The 20,074-nt window shown below is 43.5% G+C and overlaps 1 protein-coding gene across 1 annotated transcript; it reads left to right on the top strand.

Moving 5' to 3' along the window:
• The first annotated feature begins 490 nt into the window (after nucleotides 1-490).
• LOC121850336 (inositol 1,4,5-triphosphate receptor associated 2-like) lies at nucleotides 491-19,373 on the top strand. The gene is made up of 14 exons (XM_042341558.1): nucleotides 491-633; nucleotides 1,353-1,470; nucleotides 1,968-2,018; nucleotides 3,505-3,582; nucleotides 3,793-3,849; nucleotides 4,231-4,290; nucleotides 4,913-5,028; nucleotides 6,412-6,508; nucleotides 7,288-7,428; nucleotides 8,042-8,143; nucleotides 12,252-12,415; nucleotides 13,077-13,755; nucleotides 17,440-17,590; nucleotides 18,924-19,373. Exons 1-14 carry the CDS (start codon nucleotides 491-493, stop codon nucleotides 19,085-19,087), a joined length of 2,121 nt encoding a protein of 706 aa, XP_042197492.1. The 3' UTR covers nucleotides 19,088-19,373.
• The last annotated feature ends 701 nt before the right edge of the window (nucleotides 19,374-20,074 follow it).

The raw sequence follows: 20,074 nt of genomic DNA, 5'->3' as shown, positions 1-20,074 counted from the left end.
GTGCTATCTGGTTCTACATTAGTAAAGAGGCATTCAATCTGCAACTTCTTGTTCTGACATCATATTTTTTGGGTGGGAACAATTTAAACTTTATAAAGTTTTTGTCATCGCTGGCTGAAGTTAAGGTTTTTATTCTGTTTTGTTCTGATCACGAATGAACTTCTCGTTTTAATACTCCTGCCTCAATCCCTTAGCCTCGTTCCCTGTTTGTCCATCTTTAAATCTTTAAGAGACCTACCTCTTTGACCGTGTCTATGGTCACCTCACCCTTCCCCCTCACTCGGTGTCCAATCCCGCCACTGTTCAGCGCTCCGAGACGCTCTCCTGCACAAGGGGCGCTATATAAATGCAAGTTGTTATTGCTGTCGTAGATAGATCCCTCTCTCTATATCTCCCGATGCTCTCACAGAAATAACTATTACACGCAGAGTGTAATTTGCCTCTCCTTCGAGCAATCTCTCATTCTCTTTATAGAGAAAGGAATGAATTGATGAACAGTGTTGCAGATCTGCAATTTGCAAAGCAGAAACTGACGGAGCAAAACCGAAGCCTTCAGAAAGCGATGGAGATGTCCGATGAGGCCAATTTACAACTGACCGAGGAACTTGCAAAGCTGAAGAACCAGCTGACCAGGTACCTTGACGACAATGATACTCGTGTCTGGTTTTATTTTGTTTCCTACTGACCCTGACCAGATCCAGTTGTTGTTGTTTTTGTTGTTGGGCTGAAATTGGGGCTTTCTTTTCGCGTCTTGTAATTAGCGTAAAGGAAAGTGGTGTGAAACGTCGCCAACATTCTGCAAAGAAAAAATACAAAGCCACTCGCGAGTAAATTGTACTTTTAGTTTTCCAGAAGATGCGTACTTTTGTTGTTTGTGTGTGTGTTTGTGTGTGTTTGTGTGCGCGCGCAACAATCTTACAAAAATAGTGATTTATCTCAGTTTTTTGTTCCCACTGCCTCTCTGTATCAGTGGGAGTGACAGATGCAATAGATATCCTGTCGTATCGGACACTGTGACACTATTGCCCCGGCCTGAAAATGAGTAGAGGCAGGCCCAGCTGTGTTCAGATCAGCTTCCTCACCTTCTGGGTCTCACAGGACTAATGCATCCCTGCATCAAATGATCTTCCTCTTCAAACCTGAAGTTTGAGGGACATTGCTGTGCAAACATTGACTGACATCTGTCATGGACCCCAAAAATAGCCCCACTGTCTAGTTTCAGCTGGAAACCTGCTTTGGGAAGCGTGTCGCAATATGTCACAGTTTTCGGGAGAGAAGTAAAGTGGGGGAAAGGGAGAGAATTGGGTTTTTTCACTCACTACCGAGGTAAAGGTGTGACTTATACCTTTCAGCTCTCATCAGACGCTGCGCAGTATAAGGTCCATGGCGGAAGAGTTGGAAGATGTAAAGAGCACAGCAAGGGAAGCACAAGAGAAAGCTTACCACCTGCAGACGTGCTGCAAAGAACTGGTACGAGTCCCAGACAAAGACTGTGGATAGTCCTGCCTGCCTAACCCACGTCATAGTGGGGATGTCTTTGGACACAATAGATACATAGGGAGAGATGCTCACTAATGTCACATTAAAATGATTAGCTGCTACGCTAGTCACCTCTGGAACTCTCTCTACCCCTCCGACTCGGCCCCAAGCAGCAAAGTACAATACCGACATCAGCGTTTAACTGCAATACAAATTTTTTTGAATACAACAAAAGCAGCTTGCATTTATACAGCGCCCTTCATGCGGAGTAGCATCCCAGAGGGCTAATAAGATACGAACGGGAGAGGGGTGTACTGCTAGATGCTGCCTGGCGCGAAGGGTGCTATATAAATTCAAGTAGTTGTTGAGCTGTTGAATCATAGGGAAGCCAGCTAGCTTTTAGTTTGAAATCCCTATTGGTTTAGTAAAAGCGGTGTGTTAATAAAGTGCGTGCATGCTGTGGATAATCATGTTCTCATTTGTTTTAGAAAAAGGAGAATGAGACTCTGGTTGCCAAAATGTGTTTACTGTGTGAAGAGGTGGGTACTGTTTCTACATCAGTGGGGTCAGCCTGCTGTTAATATGAGCAGTAAAAGGAGTAGGACTCTAATCCAATCCCTAATGCAGGCAATAAATTGCTGATAACTCGATCCTGGTTTAACTTGTCACTACCACTTAAGTCATCATGCTGTCAATATCACGGCCTTGTTTACTTATGTATTTATGAAATATGCCTAACTCGTCACTCTGGATAACTCGTCCCTGTGCCTGTTTCCCTCGGAGTGATGAATTACCAGGAATTTACAGTATTAAGAAAAACTGCCATCTGTTCCTAAAGTAATCAAAAAAGCGAATGGAATGTTGGCCTTTAACTCAAGAGGCCATGGAATATAAAGGGGAAGAAATGATGCTTCGGCTGTATAGAGCATTAGTCAGACCCCATCTGGAGTACTGAGTTCAGTTTTGAGCACCACACCTCAGGAAAGATATATTGGCCTTGGAGGGGGTGCAGCGCAGATTCACCAGAATGTTACCAGGCCTAAAAGAGTTAAGTTACGAGGAAAGGCTGCGTAAACTTGGATCGTATTCCCTTGAGTTTAGAAGGTTGAGGGGTGATTTGATTGAGGTGTTTAAGAAGACAAAGGGATTCGATAGGATAGATACAGAGAAGCTATTTCTTCTGGTGGGGGAATCCAAAACAGGGGGGGTCTAGTCTTAGAATTAGAACCTGGCCATTTAAGAGTGAAATCAGGAAGCATTTTTTCACTCAAAGGATGGTAAAAATCTGGAATTCTCTCACGCAAAAGGTCGTGGATCCTGGATCCATCCACACCTTCAAGAGGTTGATAGATTTTTGGTAGGTCAGGGGATTAAGGGATATGGGGAGAAAGCAGGAAATTGGAAATGAAAGGATTAGTTGAGGTCCAGATCAGCCATGATCTACTAAATTGCAGAACAGGCTAGAAGGGCTGAATGGCCTCGTCCTGTTCCTATGTACCTACTTAGCCCTCTGCTCAGCTAACACTGGCCTGCTTCACGCCTCCCGCTTGAATTGCTATTCTGCCCCACTCTCTGTATCTCCCTCCCAGAGTCCCTCTGCCTCACCCCCTCCCTCTTTGCTATTAAAAAACCTACCTTAAGACTTAACTTTTCGGTTAGGTTTCATTGGGACATTGCTGTGCGCAATTGGCTGCCACCTTTCACCCACAAAACATACAGTCACTACACATTACAGTATATCCTTCAAGCGCTTTGAGACATCTCGCAGACTTGATAAGGTGCTATATCAAATGCAAGGATTATTATTATTATTATTGCTGCTGTGTGCAAATCAGCTGCAACATTCACCTACAAATACACAGTCACTGCTTGACAGTAAAAATCCGGTGAAAGACTCAGAGATGTTCCGTCAATGTGATAAGGTGCTACATCAGATGCAAGGGATTCTTTGTCTGCTATCGGGTAAAGTCTTTGGCCAATTAATTCTATTTGTTATAAAACAATCGTACTTTCTTTCCGTTGCAGAATGAAAAGGCCATGAGGGGGAAACGGCAGCTGAAGTATCGGGTAGACGAACTATTAACAGTCAACGCAGAGCTCACAGTAAGGAAATCTTTGCAGGGTTTGAGCCTGGGTTTTACTGATTGTGTGAAGAAAGAAAATACTGGGAATGAATGTATCCAATATCAATTAAGAATAATCCTTACATTTGATATAGCGCCTTTCACCTTGGGAGGACGTTTCAAAAGCTGTGACTCGATAAGCAATTAATATTCAGATTAATAAGCAAGTTTCACTTGGGATCTTTTACAGAAGCAGATCCACGAAGCACAGAGCCTGCTGATTTCAAAAGACGCTCTGATTTTCGAGGTATGCATGGAATGTAATGCCTTAATTTTTTCAGCCTTTTACAGGTAAGTGGGTACTGGACCCTCCCCCCCAATGGTTCAGCTGATTGAAGCTGTGGCTTGTGGAAGGCTGGGGGAGCCAAGGAGACCCTATGTTAAATAGCCAGAGTTAACCAGTACAGAAAGGGGTTTTGCTTTAACATTCCCTGGCTAAGAAGGGGTGGGGGGGCGGGGTTTGCAACTCTCGATCAGTTTCTGCTGACCCAAGCAGAAATGGATGACCTGATCAAGTGGATGCCACCAGCCCCCTTCTGATCTGTTTCTTTGTTGGTGGCGCCTTATGTGAGACTCACCCATTAACGTCACTATTAAATAGCAATTTCTCTCCTTTACGATGTTGCAGAAAACCATTCTGAACGAAGAACTGAAGGTTTCCATTTCAGAAAGCTCCAGAGTAATCGAGGTAAGTGGAGTAGTTTTGGACAGAGCTTGTGCCAGGGTTTTGTAACAGATGCAGCTGTCTTTAAATAAGGCTGCCTTCTTTCTTCTAGTTAAGCCTGAACGACTGTTAATAGTCTGTTCCCATATGAAAAGGAATGTCTTACATGTCTAAGCCAACAATAAAAATAATAATAATCCTTGTATTTGATATAGCACCTTATCACGTCACAGAGACATCTCAAAGGGCTTCACAGAATATATTGTAAAGTCGATTGACTGTGTATTTTTTGTGGGCAAAACACAGCAGCCAATTGCACATAGCAGGATCCCACAAGCAGTCGTGGACTGAATGATAACATTTTTTTTAAGGAATTTTGCCACAGAAAGAGATCCTCCAATTGACTAACAACCGGCCTCCTACCTAGGGCTAGGCAAACAGAGGAGTGTGGAATAAGGAAACTTGCCTAAGGTTTCGCCCTGCCCGGGAATCGAACCCAGTTCCTCTCGCTTGCGGGGCTAGTGTGCTAACCACTGTGCTACAGGACTCCATGTATAAGCCAACAATAAACGAGTTAGCATTGTTGTTTCATCTGTTATCCACGAGTAATTCACGAAAGGAATAACTCTACGCTTATTGCTTTCAGGGATTGCGTACTGAGTTGAGAGGTCACGAGGAAAGATTTGTCAAGATTTCTTTACGTAAGTCTGACAGCAGCTGCAATGCCAAGAAACACAATTCCGCACTGTCGAGTTTTGTCAAGTAATCCATTAGTGTTTTTAATCATTTTTCTCACTCCTCTTGCCTCCCCCCACCCCGCACACACACACCTTCACCTCACCTTCTCATGATGTACAGAGTAACACTGCCTCCCACCCCACTCTCAAAGCCAGTCTCGACACAACCTCTGACTGTGCTTTTGGTCGTCTTTCCCACTCCGCACCCCACCCATACCCTAGTTTCCCACTAAATTTGCCAATATTTGCGTAAATCGCTTTAAGACGTCCTCTCGATCCGAAAACCCCCCCACCCCCATGTAAATTGTATTGCCGAGAGAGAAAGGGAAAAATAACAAAATTGGGTGTCATACAACACATCAAACTTATTGAACTGAGAAAATTGCAAGTCACAGAGTCTAGACCAACGGACGCGCAGAATCAATGCATTTTGATTTCGCCCACAAAATATACAGTCAATTACAGTATATTCTGTGAAGCGCTTTGAGATGTATCAACGACGTAATAAGACAATATATCAAATGTAAGGATTCTTATTATTTTCTCGTCCATTCCGCCTTTCAAATGAGCTCTGGCGCTTGAAATATTCAGGTTTTAAACAGTGACCTTCCGCCAATCGTACATGTGTGAGGTAAGGAAAGAAGGTTGGGATTCTGCACAAGACAAAAATGCTCTTATTCCAATGAGCAGGGTAATGGTTAGATACATGGTGTTGCTGTGGTAGCTTTGCTTCTGTCGCTGTGGTTTTTATGTCGAGGTACCACAGAAAACAAACGGTGATTGACGCAGACAGCTTTCAGAGATTGACTCTTACTTTTTCAAAACAGATGCAGGTGACAGTCTCCCAGCAAGCACAGATATCAGACGGGTTGTGTGAACTGCAGGGGCCTCTTTGTCAGAGCTCACGAGCCGTACACCTCTGAGCAACTACTTACCCTTACATAACGCCTTTTTACATAAGATGAACATCTCAAAGAGCACTTCACAATGGACGGAGGGGAATTTTTCAAACAGAAAGAAAAAGATGGGGAGATTATTCCTCACAATGCAGGATATCTACCTTCATGGTTTGAATGAGAAATTGGCTACTGTTAATGAATATATCACCCCAACTTTGACAATGTGCCACTTTCTTGTCCACACCGACTGCAGGCTTAGATGGGCTGTTAACAGAAGCACTGGAAGCTTCTCCCTCCCTACCTTAAAATCCCGCCTGAACACCTTCCTTTTTGATCGTGTTTACAATTACGTTCCCCCCTCTCTCTCCCCCTGACTCGGCATCAGACTTCGTCACTGACAAGTGCTCTGGGACGCTACCCCGTGAGAAGGGCATTATATAAATGCAAGTTGTTGTTATCGTTGTCACATGTGCACTTAAAAAAAATATTGTTTTCACCTTTGGGAACAGATGTAAAATCGGTCTGGGAAAACCCTCAGCTGGAATCTCTAACGTCTTCCCTGCATGGCCACGGAGCTCGCTTCAGTCCGAAATACAAGCAGTTCAGGTAAATCTTTCAGGCCATTCTAACGAGGGTCACAAATCCTTCTTCTCTAAGGTTGATACAGGACCCAGTATGGGCTTCCATAACGGCTGTTACACAACAGCATAGCTGACATCCAACAACATAAGCGCAAGGTTAACTGGGTTTACCATTGAGAAAAAAGTCTTACAATAATCCTTGTAATATTGATGATAATAATAATGATATAGGACCTTATCACGTCGTTGAGACATCTCAAAGCGCTTTACGGGATATATTGTAGAGTGGATTGACTATATTTTGGGAGTGAACTTGCATTTTAATAGCAACTCATCATGTCAAGATGGCTCAAAGCGCTTGACAATAATTATTGTTGAGCCTGAGTTGGATGGTTTTAAGCCCTTTCACCCACTTTGTGGATCCTGGATCTTGATACCACTCCTTGGCCTTCTTATTGCTGTACATTACAAAATTACATTTGTATAGCGCCTTTCACATCGGAAGGACATCCCAAGGTGCTGATCAAGATCAAGAAAAGGGAACGGCATTGAGTCCCAGGCTGATCAATGTGCCAACAACTGGGTGGGTCATGAACAGCGATCCAGGAGTGTATTAATCAACACTTTTGAGAGCTACAGATGAAAGACACAAACTGACCACCCACTAACCCCACACATACCTCCCCAAGCCAACACAGTGAGTGTCAACACTCCTTCACCCAATGACATCTACACACCAAAGTTTTGTCACCATTTGGCAATGACTGGTTACTTACTGGTATTTTGATCCTGTTGTGTCAGCAGATAGAGAGTGTCGAAGGGCTGTCCAGCCCTGTTTGTGGACTGCTGCTCAGTGAAGAGCAAGAAGATCTTTTCCAACAAGCCCTGAGTCACATTAAAATTGAGAGGAACAGTACACTCTTCCAGACGACTATCGAAGAGATGGTAAGGGGGTGAGGGATGAATCCATAGCCAAAGCCCATGATAGCACTCGCTTATATTAGTTGCTTTAAGTAATTGTGCATTGTTTAGGGACATGTAATAATAATATTGCTTACATTTGATTTAACGCCTTATCACGTTTTCGAGACATCTCAAAGTGCTTCACAGTAGATACTGTAAAGTGAATTGAATGTATACTTTATGAGCAAATCGCGGCAGTGTCCCACAAACAGTCATGGATTGAGAAAGCAAATTATTATTTATTTATTTTAAAATACATATGCCAATTCATGCAAATATTGTTTTGTCAGGTAAAGGGCCACACTGACATGGTGTTATTCCTCCTGTTGAATAATATTAATAATAATAATCCTCGCATTTAATATAGCGCCTTTTCACCTCATTGAAGACATCTCAAAGCGCTTCACAGAATATACTGTAAAGTGAATCGAATAACGTTGGTGGCATGATGAACCACAATAATGATGTTCAGGGGGTTCACAAGGAACTTTCCTTTCCTTTCTCTTGGTGTTTCTCTCGCTTTAAGCTTTAAATGAAGATTCTCCGTTTATATTCCCGGTCCACTAATGTATCGTGTGCGTGACTTTTCTTTAAGGTGAACCAATTAAACGTGCAAGCCGAGGCATTCATGTCATCTCTTCAGAGAGTGGATTCAGCATACAGCGGCAGCGAACAGCCGACGGCAATTAACCTTAAGGTAAAGGACAGCAGAGGGCAGTGGAGGACACAGGTTTGATTCAGTTCAAAAGAAAACCACCCCCGGAGAATTGAGGCTGTCTGCGATGACAGTGGGAGCTTTAGAGTCAAAAGTTTAAGCAAAGTTGAAAGTTGAAAAGAGCAGAGACGGTTGAGGGGAGATTTAATAGAAGTGTTCAAAATTATGAGGGGTTTTGATAGAGTCAATTGGAAGAAACTGTTTCCACTGGCCGGTGGGTTGGTAACCAAGGCACGCAGATTTAAGATAATTGGCAAAAGAACCAGAGGGGAAATGAGGAGAAATTTTACACAGAGAGTTGTTACGGTCTGAAATGCACTGCCTAGAAACAGATTCAATAACAATTTTCAAAAGGTAATTAGATAGATATTTGAAAAGGAAAAATTTGCAGGGCTATGGGGAAGGAGCGGGGCAGTGGGACTAGTTAGTAGCTCGTCCGAAGAGTCAGCACAGCACGATGGGCCGAATGACCTCCTTCTGTGCTGTAATATTCTATGATTTTAAGAACTGCCAAAGTGGGGTGATCTGTAAACTCAAAGCCTGTTTTACAAATATAATGGTGTCCGTTGCAACACTCAGTGACAATTTTAGGATATATTTGCTTAAAGTGGATTGCACGGTTGTTGTGCTAACTGTTAGTTCTGGGAATTAGCAGTTAGCACAACAATTGTGAGTCTGGTGGGAACATTTTGCCTTAAACGTTTGAGATCACACAGAATTATGAAATAACGAACCTCCCAAATTTATTTTACATCGAACTGAGAATGTTAAACACACGGCCGCTCTACTTTGCAGCAGATCCCATGAAGCGCTTAGAGACGTCCTCCCCACATGAAAAGCGCTGTAACAAATGTAAGGATTATTATTGTTAGCGCAGGAATAGGCCATTTGGCCCGTTAAGCCTGCGTGGGTGCTCTCTTCTCCACTGGAACTATTCACATTAATCCAATTCCCTGGCTGTTCAATATTATTTTTCTCCAAGTATTTACGCTATTTCCTTCTCGATTGCTGTTACAGACTCAACAACCGTTAAGTGGCGCTATATCGAATGCACTAATTAAACGTTATATTATTTTTCTCAGCTGATAAAATAAAGGCCGCATTTACAACAAAGACAACATTGTTTTGCAATCGCGTCATCATTGTGCAAACTACGATCTGAACTGTCACATCAGATAGTCCCCGGACTGCCTGGCTCCATGGCAACCAACAAAACCACTTTGAAAATAGCAGACCCCAATGAACTATCCCACATTCTCCAAGTCCTAAGGGGTACATTTCCAGAATCCAGTACACTTTTCATCTGCTTTGATGTTTGTATGAACCATCTTGGGACATCTAGAGGAGTGGTTAGCTCACTTGCCTCGCAAACAAGAGGACCCGGGTTCGATTCCTGGGCAGGGTGCCTTAGGCAAGTTTCCTTTTTTTTTAAAAAAAATGTGGTGTCAATCCACTACCGTGTGTGGGACACTGCGCTGTGCAATTGGCTGATGCATTTTGCCCACAAAATGCACAGTCAATTCATTTGCAGCAGATTCTGTGAAGAGCTTTGAGATTTCTCAACGATGTGACGAGGCGCTATATCAAATACAAAGATTATTATTTTTTCGCTTTTATGTGTGCGCGTGTCTGTGCGCGGGGGCATGCAATTTTGTGCTCATCGATGCAAGGAGTGAGTGCTTGAGCTTTGAACTTTGCAACAACTTTCCGCTGTTAGCACCCCGATCAGTAACCTGTGAAGTATAACGTCGACTGCTTTGGCTACAGGAGGCGACAGATGCCACCTCAGATGCCCGTCCGTTTGGTCCCAGAAAAAATAAAATCGGTCGCCCGCTTTGTGGATGTTAATGGGACATTGCCGTGTGCAAATTGGTTGCCACGTTCACCCTTTGAAGAGCGGACCTTTAAAAGGCAGAGTGTTGGTATTAATCACTGCAATGCAGTGCCTCACTTACGTCTTGTTACCGTCACCTACGGTCACTGCGTTCCTGAAGTTATTCGCTTAACGCAAGGATGAGGTTCCATACAGTTCCGCAGCATCGTCAACAACAGCAATTTCATGGTTGCTTTAATACCTGTCAGTCGTCTTGCAGGGACCACTCTGGCAGCATTCACTGGCTTTAGAAGTGGCGGATTGCTGTCATGGCAACGGACGGTTGTTAAAACCTGCCCCGTTCAGAGCGATGCTGTGAAATGTGACAAGGCAAGATGTCAAAGCCGTCGTTTGTTGGTTTGTTTCTTTCTTTCTTTCTTTCTTTCTTTCTTTCTTTCTTTCTTTCTTTCTTTCTTTCTTTCTTTCTTTCTTTCTTTCTTTCTTTCTTTCTTTCTTTCTTTCTTTCTTTCGTTCTTTCCTTCTTTCTTTTGCATTCCACTTGGCAGAGAGGAACAAAAGAAATACTAATCGCGTTTTGGAGGTGACACCACCGTTCTGGAGACGTGACAGTCGAGATTGCTGTCACGGCAACAGAATTTTGAATATGGGCCGTTTCCCACCCACCCGCACACCCCCACCCACCCCCTTCCCTTCTCGGCCCCCTCCCCACTCTCCCCGGTGTCTTGTAATAACAAGGCAGTGTGCAGTCCTCACTGAACATGGTTGGAGGTGACGCACTGGTGATGGAACTCCAGACTGTGTTGGACCATTCCTTTTGAAAACACGTTCACGAAATGCGGTGCAAAAGTCATACCTGTGACCTTCATGATGACGGCAGAGCAGATGGAGGTCACAGGCACCAATAAACCCCTTACTTCACAGCCTGTACTAGTCCCACCCAAAAGCATGATTCATCCACTCAGTTTCACAGGCAGTGATGTGAACATTCAGAGGTGAGTTGTACGTTACAGTATTATTATGAATAATAATAATAAACCTGTTGCTAATATAATGCTTTATTCTAGGGCAAATTATTTCCGCGTTAAATAGAAGCTGCTGATTTCCAACGTGTTGTTTTGTGCCTTGAATTGTTTTACTGTGGAACAAGAGTGCAGTAGCATTCTGAAGGACTCAATGGAGAAGCTAGCAGGATTCGATGATGTTTGCAGCTCATTGAGGGGGTCAGAAATAAGCCAGCAGTCTGTCGTATAATAATAATAATCCTTGCATTTGATATAGCGCTTTTCACGTCGGGAGGACGTCCCAAAGCGCTTCACAGAACACACTGTAAAGTGAATTGACTGTATATTTGTGGGCGAACGCGGCAGCCAATTGCGCACAGCAATGTCCCACAGACAGTCGTAGATTGAAAATGACCAATTTATTATTGTTTTTGGTTTTGGAGGGATTATTATCTGCTCATTTTAGATTCAATCAGATTGCCAGGCCTCTTTCGACGGTTGTAAATTAATATTCAATGTTCATGAGGCCTTATGAGATGCCTTGTAATAATCCATGGCAACAATTGGCCCAAAATTCCATCTAGTCCTAAGCCTGCTTACTCAGACCATACCATTTTGACTTAAAATGTTGGTCTCCCAGAACTGCAGAATGTTCGGTTTTAAGTCTTAGACGCACACTGCGGAGCACGCAAACAGGACACTGGGCCCGACCAGTCCACACTAGTATTTATATTCCGCACGAGTCTCCACCTGCTCCTGGTCAGAGGCTGTTGTTTTTTTGCCTGCAGTTCTTAAAGAGTTTCCAAGTTGAGGCTGAACGTAAGAATCTTCCATGATTCTGTGCAATCTGTGTAGATAGATTTTTGTTAGGAAATATTATCTCGGGATATAATATATAATTTGGGACATGACATGACAGCCGATTGGCAGGATGGTGGAAGGCGAACTGGATGGACCTTGGTCTTTTATTGTCTAGCAAATTCCGATGTTCTTATGTTCAATCTTGCTTGGTGGCAAAATGGTCTCAAATAGCCGAGGATCAGGTGGAAATTTGAGCTCAAATGAAGGGCCTGTGCTTTTCAGAAATCTTTGCACAGCCATAATTGTCTCTCCAGAAAGGAGACTCGCCCATCGCCTTTGCCTATTGCTCAGCAGACAGCCCTCGAGTACCTGACAACCACACGTGACTTGGTTTCGAGTTTTAAGTGGTGAGGTGTATCATGACCTTTACCCTCTTTTGTTTGACCATCTTAAGGAGCTGAAGAAGGAGCTCAAGCAGCTGATGCTGAGTGTTGTGCAGAAGCTTCATCGCTTGTCGCCAATTAAAGAGTCTTGGGATAAAACAGTCGGCAAACTGGAACAGGCATGTCTGCAATGCCACCAGCAGTACCTCAACGCCAAGCACAACCTGACAAACATGTATGTGAATTCCTACTAAATCATCTAACTGAGTGATTTACTGTAATACACCAGGGACCGACAATAGGTGGAGTCCTGAGGCGTAGTGGTTAGCGCATTCGCCTCGCAAACGAGAGGACCAAGGTTTGATTCCCAGGCAGGATGAAACCTTAGGCAAGTTTCATTACTCCACACACTTCTGTTCACCTTGCAGTAAGTAGGAATCTGATGTCTGTGTTGAAATTGCCCCTTTGAAACCCAAAGCTCTTCTTCTGCTGCCTTGGGGTATCTGGAAATAGTGTTCTGGGTTTATTTTCTCATTGCCATTTAGTATCATTTGAGATCAAATGGCCTGAAGAGCTTTCTTTGTCTAAACTTTCCTCATGATTTTAGCCTCCTATCCTACCCCCAGCTCCACCCCCCCCCCCCCCCCCCCCCACCCTCGCCTCACCTTGCTCCACATTCCTCCTCAAAATTAGTGGCTAAGCTTCCAATTCTACACCCCTAACTTTGGAACTCCCTCCCTCAACCCCTCTCTATCTCTATCTAGCTTCAAGTCCTGCCCTAACTCTTCAAACATGCCTGTTTTCACCTCCCTGTTTCCCCCCTTGCTCCGTACCCACCACTAGCCCCGGCAGTTGTTATTCTTCTTGACAAGTTGTTGTTGTTTGTTGTTGCTTAGGACGAAAGAATTGGAACTTCAGAAAAGGCTGAAGGTAGAGGTGGAAGATAAAGCTGCTGATGCCCAGCGCAGGGCAGAGGAGGCTAAAGAGGTTCTCAGAACCAGCCAGGACCAGCAGGCCAGGAAGAGTATGGAAGACGCGAAGAAAGTTAAGGACGAGGCAGCCATCTCGGTGATAGAGGAGACGGTCAAGGAGTCGGGCGGGATAGTGGCCGAGACCAAGAAAGAGTCACTGCACTCGGAGTGTGCGTCGCTGGAGGCCAGGCTGAAAGTGGGTGAAGCCGAGAAACTGGCAAGAAGGATGGAGGAGAGTATGGCGGCTGCTCCGGAGGGGCCTGAGGGGAGCGCCCAGCCTGGGGACTGGGCCGATGGGGCGGCGAGACCGACGGCAGAGGCTTGGTGGGCAGGGGAGGAAGGGAGGAAAGAGGATGGGGCCCCGATGGAAGAAATGGAGAGGGTGAAGGAAGGAGCCAGGCAGAACCTGTTGGAGACCAGTGAGAAAGTAATCGAAATGGAACACAAAGATGCTGGGATGGAACGGATGGTCAGCTCACCCTATTGTACGGTGTCTGCGGGCAGAGGTACAGTGGGCGCAACAGATGAAAGCCTGTTGGGCAAAGCTGCGAGCTCAGAGAGTGGGAAGAAAACCCCAGCGGGAAACGTGGGAGAAGGAAAGCAGGTGCGTGGCGCGCTTTTAACGTTTCACAGTGATGGGAGTGGAAGTGCGAAGAGAGCCCAACTCCTCTCATCACAGAGGCTCCATGTTCAGGTCTGAATGTCGCCTGTCGCTCAAAACCTGTATCCCTCACTGGCAATGTCAAGTTGAGTTTAGAGTCCACGCTAACATTCTGGTGCAGTGATGCGAGAACAGGAATGGTCAGAGATAAGTCCTTCAGATGAAAAATTAAGCTGAGAGTTGTCTGTCCTCTGATCGGATCGAAAAGAGAAGAGAGTTTCTCCCGGCGCCTGCCCCAGCCAGCAATGCGTCCCCCTCTAGGTAATAAAAATAGTAATAATAATACTAATAATCCTTGTATTTGATAAAGTGCCTGATCATTTTGTTGAGTCGGCTCAAAGCGCTTCACAGAATAGATTGTAAAATGGATTGACTATATATTTTGTGAGTGAAACATTAGCATTAACATTAACAGGTACATTAACCCATTCCATCCTCACTCTGTTTGTGGGACTTTACTGAATGCAAATTGACTGCCTTGTTTGCCTACAAATACAGAGTCACTGCATGTGGTAACAATCACTGTATCTGGGAAGAGCTCTGAAGTCTTTTAGGCGCTGCATTCAAACTGTTTGGGCTTAGTTTTTCGTGTGGGTTAAGGTTACATTTTAATTTCCAGTAAAGAAACACAATGAGGACTGAAATAGACTGTTTCCTAACAGCACACTACAGAATGTCATAGCATGGGATCCTGCCAATAAGAGAAGTCATTTGCAACATAAACTGATGGTAGCAAACAGTAGTTGTGATTTCAATTGCTCAGTTGTTCAGTCACACTGCAAACTCTGAACCCAAGTCCATTTCCCCAATAAATAACCAGGCCTTGTATGTGCCATAGGATCCCCATACTGAGCTTTCCCCCTCCTGATGTTTAGAGTGTAGGAGCCCCCACCGGAATTAGGGAAGAAGTGAAGTATGGAATTATTGTAGGATTTTGCAGTTGTGTACAATCCTTGCATTTGCATTTAATAATGGCGACTTTCACATCAGGAAGGAGTCTCAAAGCGCTTCGTGGGAATTAGCGCTGTGAAGCGATTTGAGGCATCTTCCTGACGTGAAAGGAGTTATATAAATGTAACTGATTATGTATAGTATTTACTGTAAAGTGCAGTGATTGTGTATTTCAGAGGTGAATCGAGGCAGCTAATTTGCGCACAGCAATGTCCCAGAAACAGTCAAATGACTGATAAGAGTTAGGAAGGGGGAGATATCCAATCCCTATGCCATCCAGCCAAGCACAGTAGAGTTTCTGTATCAATGTACCCTCAATACAAAATGAAGGCACTGCATTTATATTCAATTTACATATTTCAGTGTTAAACATAATTTTCAGAAGAAAAATATTTGGCAAAGGTTTATGTTATGACAGGTTAATTAAAACCTATGGTGTTAAGTAACATGGATTCAATTCAATCCAATTTAACGACCTTTTGACATTTAACTTATCAACAGTCCAGTGGAATCTGAATTGAAAAGAGAAGGGAATTTCTCTTTCTTGGTATCCTGATTAACATTACCCCAAATAAAACTGGTCATTGATTTAATTGATTGTTTGTGGGATGATGTTGTGCACAAAATTGGCTCTGCCTTTGTACTTTCAGGATTTACAGTTAATCCTGTGAAGCGCTTTGAAACATCCTCTTGACATGAAAGGAACTATGTCAAATGCAAGGGTTATTATTGTTTTATAAGCAACACTGAGCAACGTGTTTGTTTTCATAACATGAGAAAATTAAATTGATATTATTTGTATTTGCAGTTCAGTTTAGTCATTGACTAAACATTGAAACTGCATTTGTGATTTGCTGACGTGATTTGCATTAGAATTTTGTTTTTAAAGAAGAAAAATTATTAAATGTGTTTTATTCCCTTCTATAAGAAACATAAGGCTTTTTTTTAACCTTTGAAGGTCGTTGAAGTGAAATGTTTGCGATGGAGTGAGCACAAAACTGCAGAGTTCATTTAAAAAGAAAACATTTATTATTTGAACTCGAGGATAAATAATGTCTGTTGTTGTCAAAGTTCATGAAAACATTTATCACATTCTACAAACAGTGTTTGGAAGCTCTGAGCTAATAAAGCCTGTGTGTTTTATTACTCATAGCTTCCTGTTTGTTTTCAACATTTTAAATGTAACCAAAAACTTTATTTGGGAGATTAACCCACGATAAATATCCACGAGTTTTTTTTTGTTAAGTCACGGATTTTCTTCCTCCTCCCCCCGCTCACATGAATTCCACTGTGCAGCGTACCTATTGCTCAGTGGTTAGAGCACTCGCCTCGCAAGCGAGAAGCCTTGGGTTTGGCAGGGTGAAACGTTGGGCAAGTTTCCTTAATCCACATGTCTTTGTTCATCTAGCAGCAAGTAGGAACCTGGTTGGCAGATTGCTTTTCTGGGGGTAAAAAAATTTGTGGCGTGCAAAAATTGTTTTTAAATAATAATTTGTTTACTCAATCCATGATGGGTCACTGCTGTGTGCAATTGTCTGCCGTGTTTCGCCCACAAAGTATACAGTCAATTCACTTTGCAGTATATTCTGTGAAGCGCTTTGAGACGTCAGGACGATGTGATAAGGCCCTAAATCAAATGCAAGGAATAATATATATATATTGCACTAAATTTATATCATAACGTTTTGCGAGTGTACATGCAAAATCATGGGAAAATATCCTTGCTTGGTGTCCAATCTCACAACAGTGCGGCACTCCGAGACGCAACAAATTACACTTGTATAGCGCCCTTCATGGCGGAAAGACATTCCAGGGTGCACTATCATCCTGCGTGAAGGATATGCAAGATCTATGTGCAAGTTCATCTTGGGCTTTGAGACGTTTTCCTGACGTGAAAGTTGCTATGTCAAATGCAAGGAGTATTATTATTATTATTAATCTTAATGGCTGTCCTCGGCTCTTCCAAGCAAGTTGGGTCAAAGCATCACCAGATAATCTCTCCTTCACTACAGTCATCTCCGCTGCACCCTCATGTACCAGAAATGTACAAATGTTTGCAGAAAGATGTTGGTTTGATAATATCATCATTTGAAACCTCAAAAAATGTCAATTGTCATTTTGGAGTGCTGGTAACTTAGCAACGAAGGCAAAGTGATCGTTGTAACTAATACCGTTGCTTAGTTTTACTGCTCAAAATTATGATTTTGGGCATTGGTTATCCTCTAAGCTGTGCCGTGCTGTTGTGTTGAAAGATTTAGATGTTGAAATACATTGAAACTCGTCAAATCGAGTGCAGCAATGTCGCACAAACAGCCGTTGAGTGAATGAATATATTGAGGATTGTCGACCAGGACGTGGAGGAGAAACTCTTTTCTCAGGAGGCAAGGGATCTTTAACCTTCACCTGAACAGGCAGAGGGGACCACAGTTTACTGTCTCATCTGAAGGACAGTGCATCCAGCACCTTCAACATTGCATTGGAGTGTCCGCCTGGATGGTGAGTTGTGGGGCTTGAACCCACAACCTTCTAACTCAAAGGCCAGGGCGCTACCGACTGAGCCAAGTTGGTGACAACGAATGACCGCATGTTTTCATCTTTCTCGTTTTTTATGCTGTGTGTAGACAGGTTCGTGCTATGAGCTCTAAATGATCTTCTTCTCTTGGCCCAACATCGCAGTCTGTGGGAAGTGGTCCGTCCTTGGTGGTCGGCACCCAGGGCTCCACGGCGAAGTCGGTCGAAACCCTCCGGGAGGAGCCCTCAACCACGCACAAGCGGGACCCACCGCTAGCGACCAGCAGCCAGCAATCAGAAGGTAACATAACGGACGGTGAGCAAAACAGCAACAAATCCTCCCCATCCCACCACCCCCAAATGTGGCAGCCGTTGGCCCCAGCTGTTGCTGGAAGGAACCCCATTGTAAGATGAATCATTCTCTGTTCCTCTGGATCATTGTGAAATATTCAGTGTTTCTATTTGTGTGGAGGAAGGGGGTGGGGGAGGTAGCATCTACTGTAAATATTTGGAGATCCAAGATATAAGACGAAAACCATGACCTATTCACTCGGCCATTGGATTCACTAACCACATCCTTTTTGTACCACTTGAGGATAAAGAACCATTTCTAAAAATAATTGGTTTCATGAGAAAAAAAAGTTCTGATTTTGATCTCGTCAGGCTCTGCTATCGAATCAAAAATTTCTGCTCTGAAGAGGGCAATGACTATAGAGGATTAAAGAATGCAGGCACAATTTTAGAAGGAGCTAAGGAAGTGCAAGAAACCAAAGGTCCATCTTAACTCTTTGCTCTCGTGAGTTCACTTAAACCTAAGATCTTCTGACTCAGAGTCGAGATGGTACCAACTGAGCCAGGCTAACACTTATGCATCTTAGTTATTTTATAGCATGCTTAATTAAGAACGTAAATTGAAATGATGCAGTTCACATCAATGGGAGGGATACGGCTTTAAGGCCATTGACTGATTATTTTGTGCTCCTATGCCTGTCAGTCCTGTATAAAGTTGAGAAATGGACAGATAGAGAGGAGAAATAAGGGACCTGGAATACTATCAGCCCTGCACGAAAATCAAATAGAGCTGAAACAAGAGAAAAAAGGTGGATTAAGAATTGGACAGAGTGAGAAAGAGAGAGAAAGAAAAAAAGAAAGATACCAGTCTTGTAAAGTTGCACTGAGAATGGGAGAAAAAGAAATAAAGATGTCGATCCCGTAAAAATGATAGAGAATGAGAGAGGGAAAGAAATAAGAGAGAGAGAGAAAGAGAGAGAAACAATAGAAAGAGAATGAAGGAAGAGAAAAGAGAAAGGAAGAATCTCTTGTTGGATGTAATTAATTAGCATCCCTTTGATTGGCCGTGTGCGGAGCTGGTTGCTTGGTTATTGTTGCCCTGAGTAATGGGAACAGAGGGGTGCAGATGATAAAAACATGGTGGTTCAGTAGTCAGATGTTGTCATACAGTGTGTGGGCCCATTCCCCCCCGCACACACCTCTGCCTTGTGCGTCATGCTTTGAAATTGCTCCTCTGCCCAGGCTGCTGAAGTGTTTTGCTAAATGAGTCTGCGATGTGTATGAGTGTGTGTGTGTGTGTGAGTGCCGTGGTTCATCCTTGGCGTTGGTGCTGACCTGGAGTTTGTGATTTCCGACAGGAAGAGCGGAACCCAGACAACAGGAGGGGGTTGGTGGAGAAAGGAATGACAACAGCAAAGTCAAGGTACAAAAGAAAAAAATGCACGGAAATATAACGGGACCGCCTGATTTCGGGAGCTCAAATCTGTGGAACCATTTTTCTCCCTTGCTCTTGCTCTCCTGAGGGCAGTGACGTGTGTGGGTTTGCGTGTGTGGGGGTACACACACAGGGCAGATAGCACTCCACCAAATTACCTGGGCCCTGGGTTCAGTGACTATTATTGGCTATTATTGACCATTTCCTGAAGCTTTATAGTCCAAAGCTGATTAAGTGCTGGGTTGCATCTTGAAGACATTTGACTGTGTGTCATCGGTGAGACCACATTTTGAGTAGTATGTGCTGTTTTGGTCACCCTACCGTCCAAGAGACATTGAAAGTTGGAGTGGGTTCAGAGAGAAAAAGATTTGTGAGTTGGAGACTCATGGTAGGAGGAACATTTTTGAAGGATTGAAATTCCTTCCCAAATTCTTCCATTTCCAGTAGAGAAATGATTGAGGTACCAAGCTGCCTTGCTTTGTTTCATGCTTTCATCTGTTCTTAATGTTTAAATCGTACAGAGAATAAGTGAGGTTTGGCAGTGATTTACTCACCCAGTGGTTCAAATGGATTATAGACAGAATTAGGCATTATGTGGGAGTCACTTGGATGCAACAATCTGATTGAAAGGTTTGGGTAGATTAGAGAGAACCAGGCGTATATGGGAGTGATTACAAGGTTGTAATCTGATCGAGGGACTCAGATGGTGTATAAAGTACAAGTGTCTGCTCAAGAAGTTTAGACACTTTATCTCAAACCAGAGATTAGATTAAAGTCTTGAAATCAATCCACGGTGTCTGCTGTTTACAATGTGTAATGCTTTCAGATTCACGTAGGAAGCGTCTCCTGTTTCTGGCAACAGTTAGCTGTGATAATGCAAGAACGGTAGAGTGGATACAACAACAACTTGCATTTATATTAGCACCCTTCACGTACCGTAGCATCACAGAGCGCTAAACTGTGACGGAATTTGACCCCAAGCCAGGGAAAGAAGGGATGTGGCAGTAGGCACGGTCGAAGAGGAAAGTCTTCAGGTATGATCTGAAGACAGATAAGGAGGGGGAGAGACAAAGG

This window comes from Callorhinchus milii, unplaced genomic scaffold (assembly GCF_018977255.1).
Source record: "Callorhinchus milii isolate IMCB2004 unplaced genomic scaffold, IMCB_Cmil_1.0 Scaffold17, whole genome shotgun sequence".
Classification (NCBI taxonomy): Eukaryota; Metazoa; Chordata; class Chondrichthyes; order Chimaeriformes; family Callorhinchidae; genus Callorhinchus; species Callorhinchus milii.
This window is presented reverse-complemented; position numbering and strand designations above follow the sequence as displayed.

What these genes read in the sequence shown, in the direction of transcription:
- LOC121850336 (XM_042341558.1), top strand. Translation starts at nt 491, where the DNA reads ATGAACAGTGTTGCAGATCTGCAATTTGCAAAGCAGAAACTGACGGAG. An exon ending in TGTGTTTACTGTGTGAAGAG is followed by an intron (nt 2,019 to 3,504) that starts GTGGGTACTGTT and finishes TTTCCGTTGCAG; the next exon opens with AATGAAAAGGCCATGAGGGG. An exon ending in AAGACGCTCTGATTTTCGAG is followed by an intron (nt 3,850 to 4,230) that starts GTATGCATGGAA and finishes ACGATGTTGCAG; the next exon opens with AAAACCATTCTGAACGAAGA.